The sequence below is a fragment of the Guillardia theta genome (assembly GCF_000315625.1).
Source record: "Guillardia theta CCMP2712 unplaced genomic scaffold GUITHscaffold_9, whole genome shotgun sequence".
NCBI lineage: Eukaryota > Cryptophyceae > Pyrenomonadales > Geminigeraceae > Guillardia > Guillardia theta.
In genome coordinates, this window is record NW_005434665.1 from 219,849 (window position 1) to 236,437 (window position 16,589).

Here is a 16,589-nt window from a genome sequence, read left to right on the forward strand (position 1 = left end):
GAGCTCCGGAGGAAGCGTGCTCTTGCATGACGTGAACGAGAACCCTCGACCAGACACAGCAGCTTCTGTTGTTCGATCCAAGCATGGCATTCCCGGCTGTTTGACGTTGCTGTCGCACACAAGCAAGCACTCCTGGACAAGCTTTGAGGTCGAGTATGCTTCTTTCGGCAAGACAAAAGCGTTTGAAGGACGAGTCGTCTTGAAGAAGCCTCCTTCATCGCTGGATTCTGAGATGGAGGAGCCGCAAGTGCTGCAAGGGAATATCGCTCTCTTTGACGTTGAGCTGAAAACTTACTGCATGTTCAACGATCTCAGCATGCAGTGTGCTCGAAGTGCGCAGAGTGCTGGAGCCAAAGCGGTTGTCTTCGTCCAATCACAGGACGAGCTCTGTCTCGCGCAAGGAGGAGATCCAGACTTAGAGATCTCAATCGTAAGTTTGAGGCGAAGGGACGGCGATCAGATCTTGAAGGTTCTCGACGATCAGCTTGAAGCGGTTGAGGTACATATATCTGTCAGGCCAACCCTAGAGCCCGGCAAAGAAGAGCAAGCCTCGCGTGACCTTCTGTCAGATGCGCATGCATCACAGCTATCAAGGTTCTGGCAGGATGTTTTTGAGCAAGATAAAGATGCGCGGCAATGGCTGGACATCGTTTGTAGTCTCGTGTACGAATCGAGCCAAGAAGCGTTGAGGACAGATGGCCAACAACCTGCTGTCAAGACTCCAGGAGGAATGAGCGAACAAAGATTGTCATCGGCAGATCCTGAAGCAACTGAACATGAAATTCACTCATCCCCTCGAATGCTCGATGGCAAAATCAAGAGAGGACTAGCAATCATAGTGCACTTTGACAGTGGAGTGCAGGGATTCGACGAAGAATGCAAGAAAGTGCGATGCAATCTACAAGATGTTGGTTTTGACGTGTTGGAAGTGTTGAAACATGACAGCATTGATGAGATCGTATCCTTCTTGAAAAGGACTGCAGGAGGGTTTCATCACGGGGGGACCTACATGCGATGTGATGCTCTCCTTGTTTATGTATGTGGGAGATCAGATGGTGAGAGTGTGCGCTGCGGGTACAAGACAACCAAGACAGCTCAGGTTGCCATTCAGAGGATCCTTGACATCTTTGAGGACTCCAAGGTGCCATCGTTGAAGGGAAGGCCGAAGATCTTTGTCTTGTCCTTGTGCTTTGACAAGCTGCCCCACCATCCAGCTCGAGGGAATGACACGGGTCCAGCTGAAGCAGGTGAGGTCGCTGTTGAGAACATTCTCAGGTCCTCGGTCACAGGGGGAACAGCTTCGATATGCGCGATCAAAGTTGACAACCCCCTGCTGCCTGCAAACCTGCGACAAGTCATGGCGAATGCTTTGCGGGATGAAAGAGAGCATGTCGACATGTACGCTCCGACTAGTCCTCGTTCGAGGTCGCAGCTGCTGAAGGGAGGTCTCCCCCACAAAGAGTTTGCTGCTCTCGTAGACCTCGGTGTCTGGCGCGACGATGTTTGCTTCTTCATCTTCTCCTCCGATTCTTCAAAGAGAACAGAGAAGCTCACAGTGAGAATCAGCTACTACTGCAATCACGACTGTACACCTACCGTGAATGATGTGCAGTGGAAGGAAGCCGTTGACTCTGTTGGCCGTTCTCGTTTCAAGTTGTCGGATGTTCTTGTGCAAGTCTCGTCGGAAGCTGCTGATCCCTGCCTTCTCGTACCTGTTGCTGTCGAGCCCTTCTCCTCCCGATACCTTCGATTCGAGTTCTCTTGCGAGGAAGAAGATGGAGACTTTAACTTCAGCCTCCGTCAGATCAGGGCGTATTGCAGGTCTTCCAACCTGTCCACCAGCGCCATCGAGCAACCAAGTCCTGTCCCTGCTCTATCTCTACCAGCTCTCTTGAATCACTCCAAGGCCCTTCTCTTTCCCAGAGCTCAAGTCCCTCAACAGGAGGAGACTCTGTCCACGGGTATTCAACTCCGATCTCCCCTCTCCTTGCTGTGTTACTCCATACCTTCAAGGACGCCCAGTCTCATCCCGCAATCGGGCAGCTTCTTCAGCGAAGCCCTTGTGAATGTTATCCGATCTGATCCCTACAAGTCAAGTCTGCAAGAGCTGCTGAGCCACCAACTCCAGCTACAGCTCAGCTGTCTGTGCCGTCAAGCCTTGAGGAACTACTCTGAGGAGGTGAGGGTCCTGCACAATCAATGTGACATCACCACCAGACGACTGTTCTTGGACATGCTATACAGAGAAGGGACGCATACCAACAGCATCACGAGTCAACGAGACGTGTCTGTCTTGAACATGTCGCGGAGAAGCAGAGCGTTGTTAGCCGGGAACTGCCATGTCGCCTTCAACTCTCAGGAATGTGCGCGAGAGTTTTCGATCTCTGCGGACAGAAGCATTGCCAGGAAGCTACACGAGACTTCGAGTCCAATCATCGCCAGCACCACTCGCTTGCCTTCCGACTGGCTTCATATCAAGATCACCTTTGAAATTCGAGCCTCGCCGCAACGACCCAGTATAGGCAGGGAAATCAGACTAGGCTTGATGCGAGAGAGGCGCTTGGACCCTGACTTTCTCCACTCTTACAGTCTTGGCAGCGACGAAAACTCGTGGGCAGTCAGCTTGAGGTCCAGGGACGTCTTTCACTTGCACAACAACAACCATACGAGGTTGGCTGGTGTACATTTCAGTGATGCTGATCACATTTCTATCGTCCTGAATCGACAGCATCAAACTGCCTCCTTCTCTCTCAACGACGCTCAGCAGCTTGTATGCTTTCAAGGTGTTGACGAGAGAGTTGTACCTTTAGTGTCGATATCTGCTCCTGCCGTCTGTGATGTCGCCATATTGCCATGTGAAGTTTGGTAAAGACAACCCGGCCAGGGCCGCCAATGAACCTGCTGAGCTCTGCCAGTCGGGGGCACTTCTTGCTCACTGAGTCACTGGGCCGCCGGGCCTCAGCCTGCGGCGCGGGGCGGCCTGGCACCAAGACGACCCAAACGCGTTTCAAGGCGGCAAAGTAGTACAGAGACGAAGAGCAGGCCTTCCTAGCCGTCACTGGCTTGCTAAGGTCTTCTCATGTCTGGATGTTTGGGTTTTACATCCTAGCATAGAGTCTATCTCTCACTAGTCATGTCCTCCGGGAGTCAGCCTGATTCTGGTTTCGTGTGCCGCGATTAAACTCGGTCTTGAGCCGCGGCACTTTCAAGTTGGCACACTACAAGCCTTAGTGTAACAAACTTGTGCTCCGTCAGCATCCAGCGGTCATACTATCCTCAGGCATCCGGGAGTCCGGGCCCGGCGACCATAGCCGCTCCGGCCCGGGGCGGCCGCGGCCCGGCCCAAGTTACGTTGCCATGCAACTGAGAAGCTAAACAGCTTCTTTGAACTAAGTACCCCCATGTTCGTAATGACAGTGGACAGTAGGGGTATTTTTAAGTACCCCTTGTATAGATAATTCAAAAGGGGGTAAGGGTAGTGTTTGGACAGGTGGCTGCTCCTCCGCCATGTTCAGGAATCAGTACGATACCGGTAAGTGAAGGTGCGGGAGAGTGACGGAGGATGAAGAACAGGAGGGAAAGAGAGGAAGGAGAGTCTTTCACGAGCGGGTGAAGTCAAGATGGCGAGAAAGAAAGAACAGGTCAGAGGGCGAGGGACAGAGAGGAAGGCAAGAGAAGTACAAGTGCTGGAAGCATAAACGGAATTGTTGGAGTACAACAGACTGCGAAGAATATTTGCGAAGGTTGAGAGGATACCGAGATAAAAAGATTATGTGCAAGACATCAAAAGGGCACATTGAATCCCTGACAGGGAAAGGAGGGAAGGGAGACTAGAATTTAGTGTATCAGAGGAACTCTTCATTGAGGGCGTTGAGTGTAGTGAATCATTATTTTCTACGAGTTTTCGATTGTCAAGGGTGTCAAGGCCCATGATTTGGTGACAAAATGCTCGTTTTGACGAGCTTTCTCTTCATAGATGTCACTACATGGTCGCCTCAGGGTCGCATACACCAGGTCTGTTCACTAGACTTTTAGTTGCTTTCTCATGTTTGCGAAGGTGGAGTACGCTATGGAAGCCGTCAAGCAGGGATCCGCATGTGTTGGAGTGAAATCCAAGACACATGCTGTCTTGACAGCATTGAAACGCTCAACGAATGATATGTCTAGTTATCAGAAGAAAATTTTCAAGGTAAGCATGCCACCGTACTGTTGGTAGGCACAATATTGCTAGATGCATGATACTTGATTTTCAAATGCCTTAGAATCTGAAGGACTATCTGCATGTTGTTAGTGGTGACTTTGCGTCACATCACAGGTTGACGAGCACATGGGGATTGCTATTTCGGGCCTCACTGCTGATGCACGATCTCTTTGCATGTACATGCGAACAGAATGCTTGCAGGTAGGACCGCATTATGATGGAGGAGGAATGGTTAACTTTGAGTAGCACAAGTATGTGTACGAGTCTCCAGTCCCTGTTCAGCGCCTTGTCATTGATATTGCCGACAAATGCCAGGTAAGATGCAATGACGACAAAATAACGGCTTTCCGTGCTGACAAATCAACGTCAGGGTTGCACCCAGAGTGCGTCTGCCAGGCCTTATGGCGTGGGCTTGCTGGTTCGATGATCACAGACAAATGTTTTTGGTGTAAAATGATGTCCGCAGGTGGCCGGAATGGATCAGACTGGACCACATGTTTACTACAATTGCCCTTCTGGAAACTACTACGAATACAAAGCAATGACAATTGGTGCTCGTTCACAGGTTTGCTTGTGATCAAATGCCACGCAATTCTGATAGGTTGGAAGGCCGCAAAAACCTACCTCGAAAAGCATTTTGCTTCATTTGAAAACTTAGAGCTCAAGGACCTAGTTAGTTTTTGTTTTAGTGTTTTGCTGTTTGGTAATGAGCGCACAGGTGAAACATGCACTTACTGCTCTGAAAGAGACCTCCCAAAATGGCGACATTAATGCCAAGAATGCATCCGTTGCTATTGTTGGTATGAAGTTGAATCCACCAATTTTCTGAATCTTGTTGTCTGTCTTTCTTGCTTGTTTGGAATCGACTTTGTCGTTGATCTGCTTTAATGTGACTTGCTGAGACTTAACGCAGGTATCGACCATCCATTCACGACGTATGATGAGGAGAACGTGCAGCAGGTGAGATTACATCAAGTTTGTTTTGTTTCTTAACGTGGACGTTTTCAGTTCATTGATTTGCTGGACAAGGATGAGATTTCCGAAGGAGCCACCAAGACAGAGACAGATACAGCTATGCAGGAGTGAGCACGGGAGATGCAATGCAAATCTCTTTAGTTTTCCATTATTTTCGCATTTATGGGATCTATAAGTCGTCATGGCTTGTCGAGGGATTTCTAAGGGGCATAAGCAATGGAATGGCTTCTTGGATGTTGCAAGTGGAAAATAGGTGATTGATTGTGCGGTCAACTTTTGAATGAAGTGTTCTGGTGTAAGAACCAAGAAAATTCGATATTTGTGTGTGCTTAGCCCAATGTATTTCAGTTCTTCCGTACATGTCGTTCTTCATTTTCTCAGTCTTATCCATGAGAAGGGATAACGTGGAAGAAATGAAAGACTTCATCCTCATCCATTACGCCGATCTCAGCCTGCTCAAAGTGTGAGAGGAGGGGGGGATTGCAAGCATAGACCGCGGCTCACCGAACATGTCTTGCAGCGAACGGGATGTACGTAGGAATCTGGAAGTCCTTTCTTGTCCTTGATCCGCAACCGTTCACCCTTCACCACCTTTTCGATATATTTGAATGATAGAAAAGTTTGCTGAAATGAAATTACCTCGCAATTCTGAACAAACATGGCACGAAACTGATGCTTGAAACTGACCAACAACATGAGCTTAGGGGAAAAAGATGTTGTTATCACCGGATGTGTTGCTGGCAATCCAGACAGACGATGTTGAAGCATGCTGGGCAGCTCAAGATGGCATCAGTCTTTGTCTGTGGGCCTTTGATAGCATCTCCACTCCCAACAAACCTAGAAACAGCATAACGAACTTGCTTTTACAACCAGAAAATACCCGTCAGGCTTGATCCATGTGGTTTCGTTGGTCCTCTCATTATGGTAGTATTCGTGTCCCGTTGGCGCAACGTAAGCCTTCCACTCCGATGCATCGGACGGCTGTGCCGGTGGTTGATCTGCAGCAAAGGAAGATACTTGGTGAGTATTTGATACTTCCAAGGGGAACCATCAACTCTGACCAGGTGCTTGCTGGTCGTCCTTGGGTGTTCTCTTTGACGAGGGAGCTTTAGGATGTTTCTTGGACCTTACAATTTTATCTCAGAATAACATGTAGACAACGGATTGAAGCAACTTGAACTCCGGATTATGTCTTCGTCGACGATTATCAACGAACATTTGATCGAAATCATCCTGCAAAGAAGCATGATTGACGCGGTTGCCGGCCACAAGTTTCAAAACTCACCATGTCGGGATCATACCATTCCTCTTCTCCTTCTCCTACAGCTCCGAGAAGCTCTTCATCATCTTCTTCACTATCCTCATCGTACCCCTTTGAATCCCCGTTGTCATCGAAATCAACCTGAGCCGCGTTAGTCGCCTTGGCACTGTGAGCAGAGAAACACCTGCGAGAATTTCTTCCTAGACTTGGCCTCCGTGTCGTTGCAGCTTGCGGAGGCTGAGGGCGTAGACGATTTCTTCTTGTCTCGGCGCGGGATAGTTTCATCTCCCATCTGAATGTCACCCTGCATCGCTTCTCACTACCCCACAAGCGATCAAGTTCTTCTCACATCGTCCTTCACCGTCATTCTCTCCAAGTTCCTTCCAACATGATGGCCTCCCTGTTCATCCCCCGGCGGATCTTCTTCTGACATCGAATGTGTCACGAGGAAGCAGCGAGGATAGTCGACTGACCCCCTATCACGTTGCCGGAAGATGCTGATGAGACCGACGACTTCTCGTCGTCTGACGAGTCCTCGTCGTTGTATTGCACTCTGAGATTGTATCACGGCTTAATTCGTGCAAGGGACGCAGCACCGATGGTGAGCCTTCTTCCGATCAGGGACGATGTTGGTGAACTCGGGGATTTCAAGACCGTCTCGTGGGGTATTATTGACAGACAACGATGCGCAACCAGCACTCACCTCTCGAGTCTCCCTGCTCGTTGCTAGACTTCTGATTGGAATCATCCATTGGGCAACGTCTCGTTGCTGCTACATGTTGCAGTGAGCATACAAGTTTTCTTCCTCAGATCCAACAAAAACCCTCAGGAGCGTGAACTATTCTCCTTGCCAACTTTGCCTCCTTCCTCCCTTGCCCCCCCACTTGCCCCACCTTGCCCCTCCTGCCCCCCCCTGCCCGTCATGCCTCTCAACCTCTCCTCATCCTCCTCCCCATCTCGCCATCACCCTCGAATCGCATCCCACTCCTTGTGCATGTCACAGTGTTGTAGGTTCACACGGGAACAGGCTCGAGGGTGGGGTAGTGTACCTCCACCTGCCTTTTCGAGATACTTTGACAGGGGCAAGACGGGTCATTTGAAGGTGGTCGCAGTGAGGGGGGTGGGGGTGAACAAGTTTGATGCAGATCGGGATGACAAAGTTGTGTAGGCGACGGGAGGAGGGGAGAGGAGGGGAGAGGAGGGGAGAGGAGGGGAGAGGAGGGGAGAGGAGGGGAGAGGAGAGGATGAGGTAGGAGGATATCGACAGGAGAGTGCAGAAGAGTTAGAAATGGTGAAATGTGGCGAGACAAGATGAATGACGACATCTCACCCAACAAGCCACAAGGAAAGACAAATTCAGATAGTGCAAGAGGAAACTAGGTGAGAAGATGTGATTATGATCAGTAGAGTCACGGTCAAATGGAACTATGAGCATCAGACGCAAAAGGTCAACAGATGTGAACATCTTGCTTTCGATTCTTTGTGAAATGTTACAGGAGCTTAACCATGGTTTATACGATGATGTTCTCATGTTTATGGCATTTTCAGGCAACTTTACCAAGAAGCAGGTCAACAAGTGGGACCAATGGCTGCCTGGACTTGGGCTTTTGCCCTTGTCTCATGTCTGGCGTTGCAATCCAATGCGATAAATCAAAGAATGTACGCTTTGCTCTTCTTTGATAAATGTTTGCCAACTGTTTTCAATGTTTGCAGGTTCGATTCTGATAAGCGCAATGAATTGATCGTTCCTTCTTCATCGCTAAATGCAACGCACACAGATTATCGTTTTTTGACGACAGGGCCGTGTACCATCAATGAAGTAAACAACTTCAACTCTATTTGTTTTGTTTGTCGTGCTTACCCGCCTGTTGCGAACTAGAACGCGATTTATCATTACGGATCCACGCTCTCAGCCTCGTCTACGGTTCAGATATTTGTTTCCCTCACTCATGTTTTGAAGCTCTTTTCAGATAATGGCTGTTGGAGGGTCAGAGGGTCGTGCCGATGTACAGTGTATAGTAGAAGCCTGCGAATTCCTTCCCGATCTACAGGTAACACACACTGAATTGATTCTTTACAATGAGCGAACTTGGGACAGTTTTCATGGAATCGGTTATACTTGAATTCCTCCTCAAGACGACACACCCAAAAGAAGAGTTCCAAACGGCAGGTCAAAGTGCACAGCTCTGACTACAACGATCAGTATAGCTACCCTTCATGTATGCGGAATGGATGGGAACCGCAGGCAGGCGACGTTGTGAGAGTTGCAGTCTACATGAACACTGTTGCATTTGCTTCCTCCGGGTGTGTTGAGATTCATGAGGTTGAGGGAAGCTCATCATGGAAGCACATAGCTTCACTCCCAAGATCGTTGAATGTCAGCAAGACCAACCAATATTCTTCTCGAGTCGTTTTGAACGAAGTCATTCGCCCTGAGTTTTTTGCCAGCACCATTGCAATGCACGATGGTGTCCTGCTTGCTACCGCTATTCTTGGATCTTCGCCGCAACCTGTTGTGGTTGCTTTCTCAAGGCTCGGGGCTTCTTGGGAGCAGGTCGACGTCATCACGTGCGAAGGATGTGAATGCAGATATGGCGATTATTGCTTCGGAAGCTCTCTGGCTGTTCACAATACCATGGCTGTTGTGGGATTTCCGCTGAATCAAAGGTACTTGCGTTTGTTGTGAACTCCATGTATGTGACTAGATCCTAGCGTTCTGATCTACGAGCGGAGAGTGATTCCTTCCACGGATCTAGAAATACATTGGTTGCTCAAGAGTGTTTTGACCGCTTCACCCGATGATGGCCTATCGAACAATTTTTTCGGAGCCTCGATCGCCATGTCTGGAATGTTCCTCGTTGTGGGCTTTCCGTCCACATTCGATTCAGGAGCCAAAATTTTCTCTCTGTATGGCAACCAATCGTCAAGGTTTCCATTTGCTGCTCAGATTTTTGACAGTAGAGATCATTGCTGCTCAATTGGTCTTCCATGTTGTTACTCGGCTTTTGTTGGGGTCTCAGTCGATGCATCAGAATCTCCTCATGTTGGCTACAGCAAGATCAGCACTATCGCCATTGGCGATCCTCAGAGTTCGCAGGTGCATGTCCTGACCTGCGACGGACGCTTGCTTGAAGACGGTCTAAGTGACCCCTGCGACGTGACAGCAACAGTCCTCCCTGGCTATCAACGGGACGACGATAGGGGAAGGGATGGGTTCGGTGCTCAGACTGCGATAGGTGGCGAACAAGCCATCCTTGTCGCCGATGCCAATCAAGGCTGTGAAGATCAAGCTTGGGACAGCGGCTGTGGCACCGTTTGCGAAGTCACTTCATGCTCCCCGGGACATTGCCTCATGTATGACTTCTCGACGGATACAGACTTTTGCCAAAAGTGTAGCTCACCAGAAAGCTGTCCCGGAGGCATCAAGAGCTGCACACAAGGTCAAAGTGGGACGATATGGGCGATGATCATGTCAACCACCTTCTTCTTCATTCTCTTCTGTTGTTTGTACGGCTTGAGTGCGTGGGCGCGAGGAGCGTCTATCTTCGATGTAGTCAACGAGATCTGCTGCTGCGGCCTGTTGTCCTATTTCTACGACTTCGACGTGGTGCGAAGGAATTTGGGCGAAGAGCCGCTTCTGGGATCGTCAAATCAGCAGCATGCAGAGTCGTCGGATGATTCAGACGGTGAAGGTTATATACCTCCGTCTGTTCGACAAGCTTTCAGGCCCAGACCGGAGCCTCAGGCTCCAGCATCTGATACTCCCGCTGCAAGCTCTGAGGGAAGTGAGTCCCAGGAGGCGGCAGCGACGGAAGAAGAGAAAGAAGGAGGGAGCGAGGAAGCTGATGGTAGCAGAGAAGGCTCGGAACCCGTGAACCCGCCAGGGGAAGAAGCGATGCCGGCAGAAGAACAATGTGACATTCACATGGGAGACCAAGGTGACATCATGGATGCTGAGGGCCAAGAACAAAGGCATGGCGCGAGCAGGACAGGAAGCGAAGGTTTTCAGTCACTGCTCAATGTCTTGATGGATGAGGCTTTTGGCAGGTGATGTGCCCAAGGAAGTCGGCGTTAGCATCTCCTACTTCTCGTGTAAAGTCTGCTTCGACCGCAGAATCCAGGTGCTCAAAGTCAGCTCAGGCTCCTGCCGAGCTCTGATGGATCTCACAGACGGTCCTGATCCCCTGCGGCCATGAGGCTCTCTGCAAGAAGTGTTCCAAGAAAATCAAGGTAACATCTAGGCATTGTTCGAGCATGAGCGAGTGGAGGTCGTTTCATCCCTAAAATCATTTCTTGCACCAGGTGTGTCCCATCTGTCGGAAGGAGGTCAAGAAGGTACAAGTTGTGATCAGCGTGTGTGATGATGACGAGGAGGAGGTCTAGTGAAAATTACCGTTGTCTTTGATTCCTTCAAACTGCTATTATAGATAAATCATATTACATGACACCCGCGCCCCTGCGATCCGAGGGCCCGTGCCATGTTTAGGCTTGCCAGTTTGAGTCCGGCGAGACTCTAGTTGTTCACTCACAAAGTTCGCTGGTGTCTCAGCCTCCGCCATGATCGTGGCCGGGCCCGGATGAGCTCCCCGCCGGGCCGGGGCCCGGGCCGCGCGGAGTCGACATGGGCGTTACACTGCATCTCGCAAATCCCGCCTCAACACGAGGCGTAACGGTAGGAATGCAGGAATGGAGTAGATGCAAGGAGACAGAAGGGGGTGAGGAAGGGAGAGGAGGGAGTAGGCACAAGTGAGACAAGTCGGAGAGATGAGTCGAGGGACGGGCATGGCAGAGACGAGCGATGCGTGATAAGACAACTCTCGTGCGGACACTTGGAGAGCGGCAAACGAATGTCGTACCATCATGACGGAAGACGTCCAAGCGTCGATCGAGTCCGAATCGTCTATCGCAAGGTGTGACATGTTGCATGGCGGTTTTCACCCCGCATGAAACGTTCTTGTGTGCAAGAATTTGGTGCATGATCCCCGGCTGGAAGCAACGGAAGATATCAGGACATTTTCTGATTTCCAAGTCAAGAAGCTCTCGAAGCAAAAGAAGGTTCTTTGCGTTCCTGATGAGTTGTACATGGCAATGAAGTTGAATCGCAGTTGGCTATCAAGGATCTTCCTTCAGGAACCATCAGTGTCTCCTTTGGAACAGTGAGCTCTTGCTTTCTTTACGATTTCACAGAGTCTCACCTTGTGAAAGTTGAACCTGAGAGAGAGACGAATTACTTCTCTCGATGGCTTGAGATCATTTCAGCATGTTCATACTATCTTCTTACAGGCAGAATGCAACATGTTTGTCACCCTCACTGAACTGACTTGATCGCAGGACAACGCACTGCAAAATTTAGAATATCTCGCTGAGCAGCCCACGTTGACCTGCTTGAATCTGGAGAGAAATTTGATAGATTCCTTCCTTGGAACGAAGAGACAACCGAAAATCAATGAGGCATAACGAACCTGGACAACATAGATGGCATGGGTGACGATGAAGCAGGTGTGGTTGGACGGCAACCCGATCAGCAACGAAGATCTCTGCAGTGTCATGTGCTGCTTGAGTTTGAACCCGAGCCTGAAGAAGGTGAGCAGGATGCCTGATGAGTCTTGTGTGATGGCTGCTACAGGTCAACGGCAAAGTCATCTCCAAGCAAGAACGAGAGCTCATTCATCTCCTCGATCGCCCGGCTCTTAGAATCGCCCTGGAGCAGGTGCAGCCCGGGGCCCCACGTCTCATCGTCGAGTTGACCGACGCTGCTCAGGGTTGGATCCTTACGACAGACGCACATCATCACGAATGCGAAGTCAATCTTCCAGTCGAAGAGTTCTTCTTCAGGCTTGAGCCGGCGATTGAGAATGTAAGACCATGACACGCGATTCTACAAGTGACGAGCGGTTTGAAGGTGTCTGAGAGTGAAAATCAGCTGCCCACGGACTTTGACATTCACTTCCACCTGAAACGGAGTTATGAGATGCTTGCTGATCTCAGGGTGTCAAGATCTCCCAGGATCCCCAGGAGAGAGACAAGTCAGTCGTCAGACGTCAAGCCCAAGGCAGAGGCTTCACACGTGTCTATGACTACACATAAGAAGCCGGGGCCTCGAAACCCTTGGCGGATCACCAACGTCAACACTCACAACAAGTTGTCTTTGACGGCTCATACTCCTACCGCACAGCCGCTGCATGCGAGAAGGGAAAGGAAGAGCTTTCCATGTGCCTTCAATCCTTGCCTATGATGTGTCAAGTGACGTTAATCTCAGTATACGAGAAACCATCCAAGCACGAAGACTCGAGTGAAAAAGCTCCTAGGCAGAGGTATCTGTTGGAGGCGCCTCGTGTCAAGACCTTGCACGGCAAGTGCTGTTTCTTTGTTCTCGACTCGAGCACTGGTATGATGGGATGCTGATCAGATCAGCTCGACATCTCTCCGAGGCGAACCAACGAGATCTTGGACTGGAAGTTGTCAAGCCTCGACTTCGAAACGCCGAGGAACCTGACGGAGGGGCAAGCTGCCTCGGAGAGCAACGAGGTGAGGTCGCGGCCACAGGTACAAGGGGACGAGGAGGTAGCAGACGTGCTGACGTGTGACAGAGCGGGGGAGAGAAGTTGAAGACGCGAGACGAGTCGAGGGTGTTGGAAGAGTCAGGGCAAGATGACTCCATCGTTGAGATGCTGAGAGATATTCGGAAAGCTTCAACTGCTTTTGAATCTGCACAGAACATTCTTCTAAATGACGACAGTTACAAAGACGAGCTACACGTCGTGCAGTCGCATACAAACGGTTTTGCCCTGATCTTGTTGCTCATGTGTGAGTTTCTGCCTGCAGCAGTGTCGCCGAAACAGAAGCAAGACGCGAGCAAAAGTTTATTCGTGCAGTCTCACAAGACCGTCTTCGGTCAGATCGCCATGACCAACTTGCACGTCACATTCACAGGTGGCAAGATTTGACTGACCCGAGCGACGTTGAAACTTCTTGTCAGATTGGAAATTCATCGCGAGGGCTCGTAAGATCTCGAGGCTCTCGGCCTGGAAAGATCAAAACGCTGACTTGCGCTGCCCAAAGTGGCTCAACTCAATACTGCACGATGCGCTCCCGATGTATCAGGATGTGATGACGGCCAGGTGACTTTGCAGTCTTCTCATTGTTACCCCCGTCATTTGAGCTCAGGATCCTTGACAACATCTTTCGGACTTGGCTGCTGAACGTGACTTCCGTTCTTTGCAACCGAAAGCTGTCAGATCACCTCAAAGTGAAGTCGTTGAGAAGTCACATGTTCCGATGGAAGCTCAGCTGCACCATCAAGAGCCAGAGGGCCAACACCACGTCTCATCATCAGCTCTGTAACTTCTCTGCGCTCTCTCGGGCCGTTGAGCGGTAGAATTCTGCTTCCCCTGTGTGGGTCTCCATGACGTGAGGGACAGGTTGAGGGATGACCTGGCTGGTGACTCGCCTTCAGCCTGCTCTGTAGCGCAAGAGAAGGTGGTCCAGACTTACCGGGTGGCGAGGCGAAGGATGTGCTGTGCGCCCAAGAGCAGCCTGTGGTCCTCCTTGGCGAGCCTGCAGGACTCCATCAAACTGAGTGCGACCTTCCGGTCATGGAGGGAGTGTACCAAGGACAGCAAGATCATCATGCTGACCCAGAGGGTGTCTGACATCGAGGATCGCATCCAAAATTTCGCCGAGCGAGAGCAAGCTGCGAGGTACTGGAAGCGCTGGAGCTCGTGTTCTTGTTGTGACCAGGACTGCTCAGAGAGGCGAACAGCTTGTGGGATCGAAAGACTCTGAAGATGCTGGTGAGGACAAGGCGACCATTCCTCTCTTGCTTCCCTTCCACTCCGCGTCCTGCTGTCTGACTCAACCTGATCAGGTTCGCGTCAAGTTCATCAACTCGAGCTCGAGGATCGATAACGCGACGATGGAGCAGTTTGTTGACTTGCTCATGCTGGTGACCGGGTGTAGCGACCGAGAAGCTCGTGCGGAAGAGGCGAAACAAGAGAATAATGTTTGAATAAATCTTTACTACCTAGATGAATTTTCAACGTTCTTCCATGACCGTCTTGTGGTACGCAACTTCGAGTCTCTTTCCATACCATCAGTTAGCAAGCCTCTGCTTGTGGAACTTGATGTGATCCTCAATGAAAGTGGCGATGAAAAAATAACTGCAAACAGCGTCAAATCTTTCACCCATCCCACCGCTCCATCTGAGGCACCTGTGATCGTAACCTGGCTGCATGCGGAGACTGCATTTCTGACCGACCTGGTCACAGGCAGCCTTGAAGTTCTCCGGCAGCAACTGCATAGATCACATCTTAATATCGAACAAAAGGAGGAGGAAGAGGAGGAAGAGGAGGAAGAGGAGGAAGAGGAGGAAGAGGAGGAAACCTGCCCGGCTGTCAGGAAATTGTCCTTGTCCCCTACATCAATCAAGATGTCGTCGAAGGGAGCAGCTTTCATGCCCTTCAACCGCACGAGTCACACTGATCGCCATCATCGACAAGGGCTCCTCACCTTCATCTGCTCCGTAGCATCATAAGCCTTCCACTGTTCCTGGTCGTCTCCGAGGTATCTTGAAGCACCCAGTCAGTTCAGAACTCCGATCCCGCAACCTGAGACCCTGTGAAAGCCTTGTTTCCCCACGGGCACTGCACTGCTGTCAACGCGCCATCACCATTGGTCAACCGCGTCACCTGCATAGGATTGCAGATGGGAGCGAAGGCAGACACTGATGTGTAAACTCCTGACGGTCATGTGCATATCAGGAGAATCTCACTCTGTCACACTACAACCTGGGTTTCGCAGAGCGATGGTAAGAGCTCCATGGCCGCCCATGGAATGGCCCATGATGGCCTTGAGGACAGGAGTCAGCAGATGTCTCCTGCCTCCTCTCCCTCAACCTTCTTGCCGTTGGTCTTCACAGTCTGCTCGATAATCTCCATGAGCTCATTTGTTACGTAATCGTACATCTTGTAGTTCGCTGCACACCCAAATCCAAACGGATCAGCTCTACAGCGGCCGCAGCCATCAAGCAAGTCAACCAGCCCATTTCGGCTGAGTCGCATTCAAGTAGAATCCAGCTCCCTTGCCGAAATCCCAACTGACGAGAACAACTCAAAGGGAGTTTGCTCCACATACTCTCACTTCACCTCTCGCTGTCTCCCTCGATGTCGACACCCCTCGGGCTCGTGTCAGGACACACGATGATGACACGGTTTTCAACAGCTGCTCTGAATGCTCCTGCTTTCTCGATGAAGTTCCGATCCGAGCAGGTCAGCCCACTCAGCCAGTAGATGACCTGTCAACACATAAACAGGCGCCATGAGCATGAGGCGAGGTGAAGCATGCAGCCAGCTGGGTCATCACCGGGAGCTTTTCGTCACTCCCGCTTCCTCCGTTGATCACAGAGAACTTCATGACGCATCCAAGAGTAGGGCTGTTGTGCTCGTACCTGGCAAACGCGATCTCACAAGAGATCGCGGAACCTTACAAGGTCTTCCTCTGCTCTCAAATACTCTACTGTGCTCAGCTCTTCTCAAGTTTCCCCTCGTCTCCTCTCTTCCTTCCCGTGTTCTCTTCCTCCCTCCTCCCTCTCCTCTTCTTACTGATTCACTTCGGCATTGAAAGCTTTCTTCGATTCCAGTAGCCGCGCCATATCGTCTGGTTTAACGTTAATTGTGCGTAATTAAAGTTATTCCAAGACACTTATATCGCTATAACATTAATATGAAGTATTTAACCTTATATTAGTTTTAACATTAAAACCTTCGTCGAATTCCGAGAGAACTGGGCAGGACAGGGGGTAGTGGAAATGAGGGGTGGGGTATCGACCCTAAATTCTAGGTGTAGGGTGGTAGACATGGTCTTAATTGACCGGGTGATCACAGATAAAAATTACCTCATAGAGGGGGTACTTGTTGTTTGTGGGCAGGGGTAACGACAGGGAGGGGTAGGTATGTGTGTCGGGTCGTTGACGAAGTGTTTTTCGGGGAGAATGCCAACAAAGCCGGCAGCGGTGGAGAACGAGGAGGAGGGAGGGAGGAGGAGGACGTGCCGAGGGGTGAGATGAGAGATCATGATAACATTCAGAGGGATAGCAGGAGGAAATGCTGGAGAGATTAACTTCAACATAAGAAACGTGGCCAAACAAAGTTTATT

General features: G+C 50.4%; 4 protein-coding genes across 4 annotated transcripts; 3 read left to right on the plus strand and 1 right to left on the minus strand.

The window, feature by feature from the left end:
* Positions 1-2,234: 2,234 nt before the first annotated feature.
* Positions 2,235-2,882, plus strand: GUITHDRAFT_150683 (hypothetical protein). Its single transcript, XM_005839026.1, has one exon. It carries the CDS (start codon positions 2,300-2,302, stop codon positions 2,867-2,869), a length of 570 nt encoding a protein of 189 aa, XP_005839083.1. The 5' UTR covers positions 2,235-2,299; the 3' UTR covers positions 2,870-2,882.
* Positions 2,883-3,502: 620 nt separating this feature from the next.
* On the plus strand, positions 3,503-5,761 carry GUITHDRAFT_150684 (20S proteasome subunit alpha type 1). Its single transcript, XM_005839027.1, has 12 exons — positions 3,503-3,532; positions 3,977-4,014; positions 4,058-4,189; positions 4,316-4,402; positions 4,448-4,516; positions 4,572-4,619; positions 4,668-4,766; positions 4,811-4,873; positions 4,920-5,001; positions 5,115-5,161; positions 5,210-5,628; positions 5,681-5,761. The coding sequence occupies exons 1-11, from the start codon at positions 3,508-3,510 to the stop codon at positions 5,285-5,287; spliced, it is 768 nt and encodes a 255-aa protein (XP_005839084.1). The 5' UTR covers positions 3,503-3,507; the 3' UTR covers positions 5,288-5,628; positions 5,681-5,761.
* Positions 5,762-9,980: 4,219 nt separating this feature from the next.
* Positions 9,981-10,883, plus strand: GUITHDRAFT_150686 (hypothetical protein). Its single transcript, XM_005839028.1, has 4 exons — positions 9,981-10,438; positions 10,485-10,558; positions 10,608-10,667; positions 10,740-10,883. The coding sequence occupies exons 1-4, from the start codon at positions 10,333-10,335 to the stop codon at positions 10,818-10,820; spliced, it is 321 nt and encodes a 106-aa protein (XP_005839085.1). The 5' UTR covers positions 9,981-10,332; the 3' UTR covers positions 10,821-10,883.
* Positions 10,884-14,529: 3,646 nt separating this feature from the next.
* Positions 14,530-16,086, minus strand: GUITHDRAFT_157099 (hypothetical protein; the record flags this gene model as incomplete). The annotated part of the gene is made up of 12 exons (XM_005839029.1): positions 14,530-14,596; positions 14,648-14,730; positions 14,820-14,894; positions 14,946-15,003; positions 15,051-15,079; positions 15,125-15,174; positions 15,224-15,284; positions 15,332-15,411; positions 15,473-15,531; positions 15,581-15,729; positions 15,798-15,882; positions 16,037-16,086. 12 exons carry the CDS (start codon positions 16,084-16,086, stop codon positions 14,530-14,532), a joined length of 846 nt encoding a protein of 281 aa, XP_005839086.1.
* Between the last annotated feature and the right edge of the window lie 503 nt (positions 16,087-16,589).

What these genes read in the sequence shown, in the direction of transcription:
- GUITHDRAFT_150684 (XM_005839027.1), top strand. Translation starts at nt 3,508, where the DNA reads ATGTTCAGGAATCAGTACGATACCG. An exon ending in CAGGAATCAGTACGATACCG is followed by an intron (nt 3,533 to 3,976) that starts GTAAGTGAAGGT and finishes TTCTCTTCATAG; the next exon opens with ATGTCACTACATGGTCGCCT. An exon ending in TGCGAACAGAATGCTTGCAG is followed by an intron (nt 4,403 to 4,447) that starts GTAGGACCGCAT and finishes AACTTTGAGTAG; the next exon opens with CACAAGTATGTGTACGAGTC.
- GUITHDRAFT_150686 (XM_005839028.1), top strand. Translation starts at nt 10,333, where the DNA reads ATGCCGGCAGAAGAACAATGTGACATTCACATGGGAGACCAAGGTGAC. An exon ending in GAGCAGGACAGGAAGCGAAG is followed by an intron (nt 10,439 to 10,484) that starts GTTTTCAGTCAC and finishes GGCTTTTGGCAG; the next exon opens with GTGATGTGCCCAAGGAAGTC. An exon ending in GCTTCGACCGCAGAATCCAG is followed by an intron (nt 10,559 to 10,607) that starts GTGCTCAAAGTC and finishes TGGATCTCACAG; the next exon opens with ACGGTCCTGATCCCCTGCGG.
- GUITHDRAFT_150683 (XM_005839026.1), top strand. Translation starts at nt 2,300, where the DNA reads ATGTCGCGGAGAAGCAGAGCGTTGTTAGCCGGGAACTGCCATGTCGCC.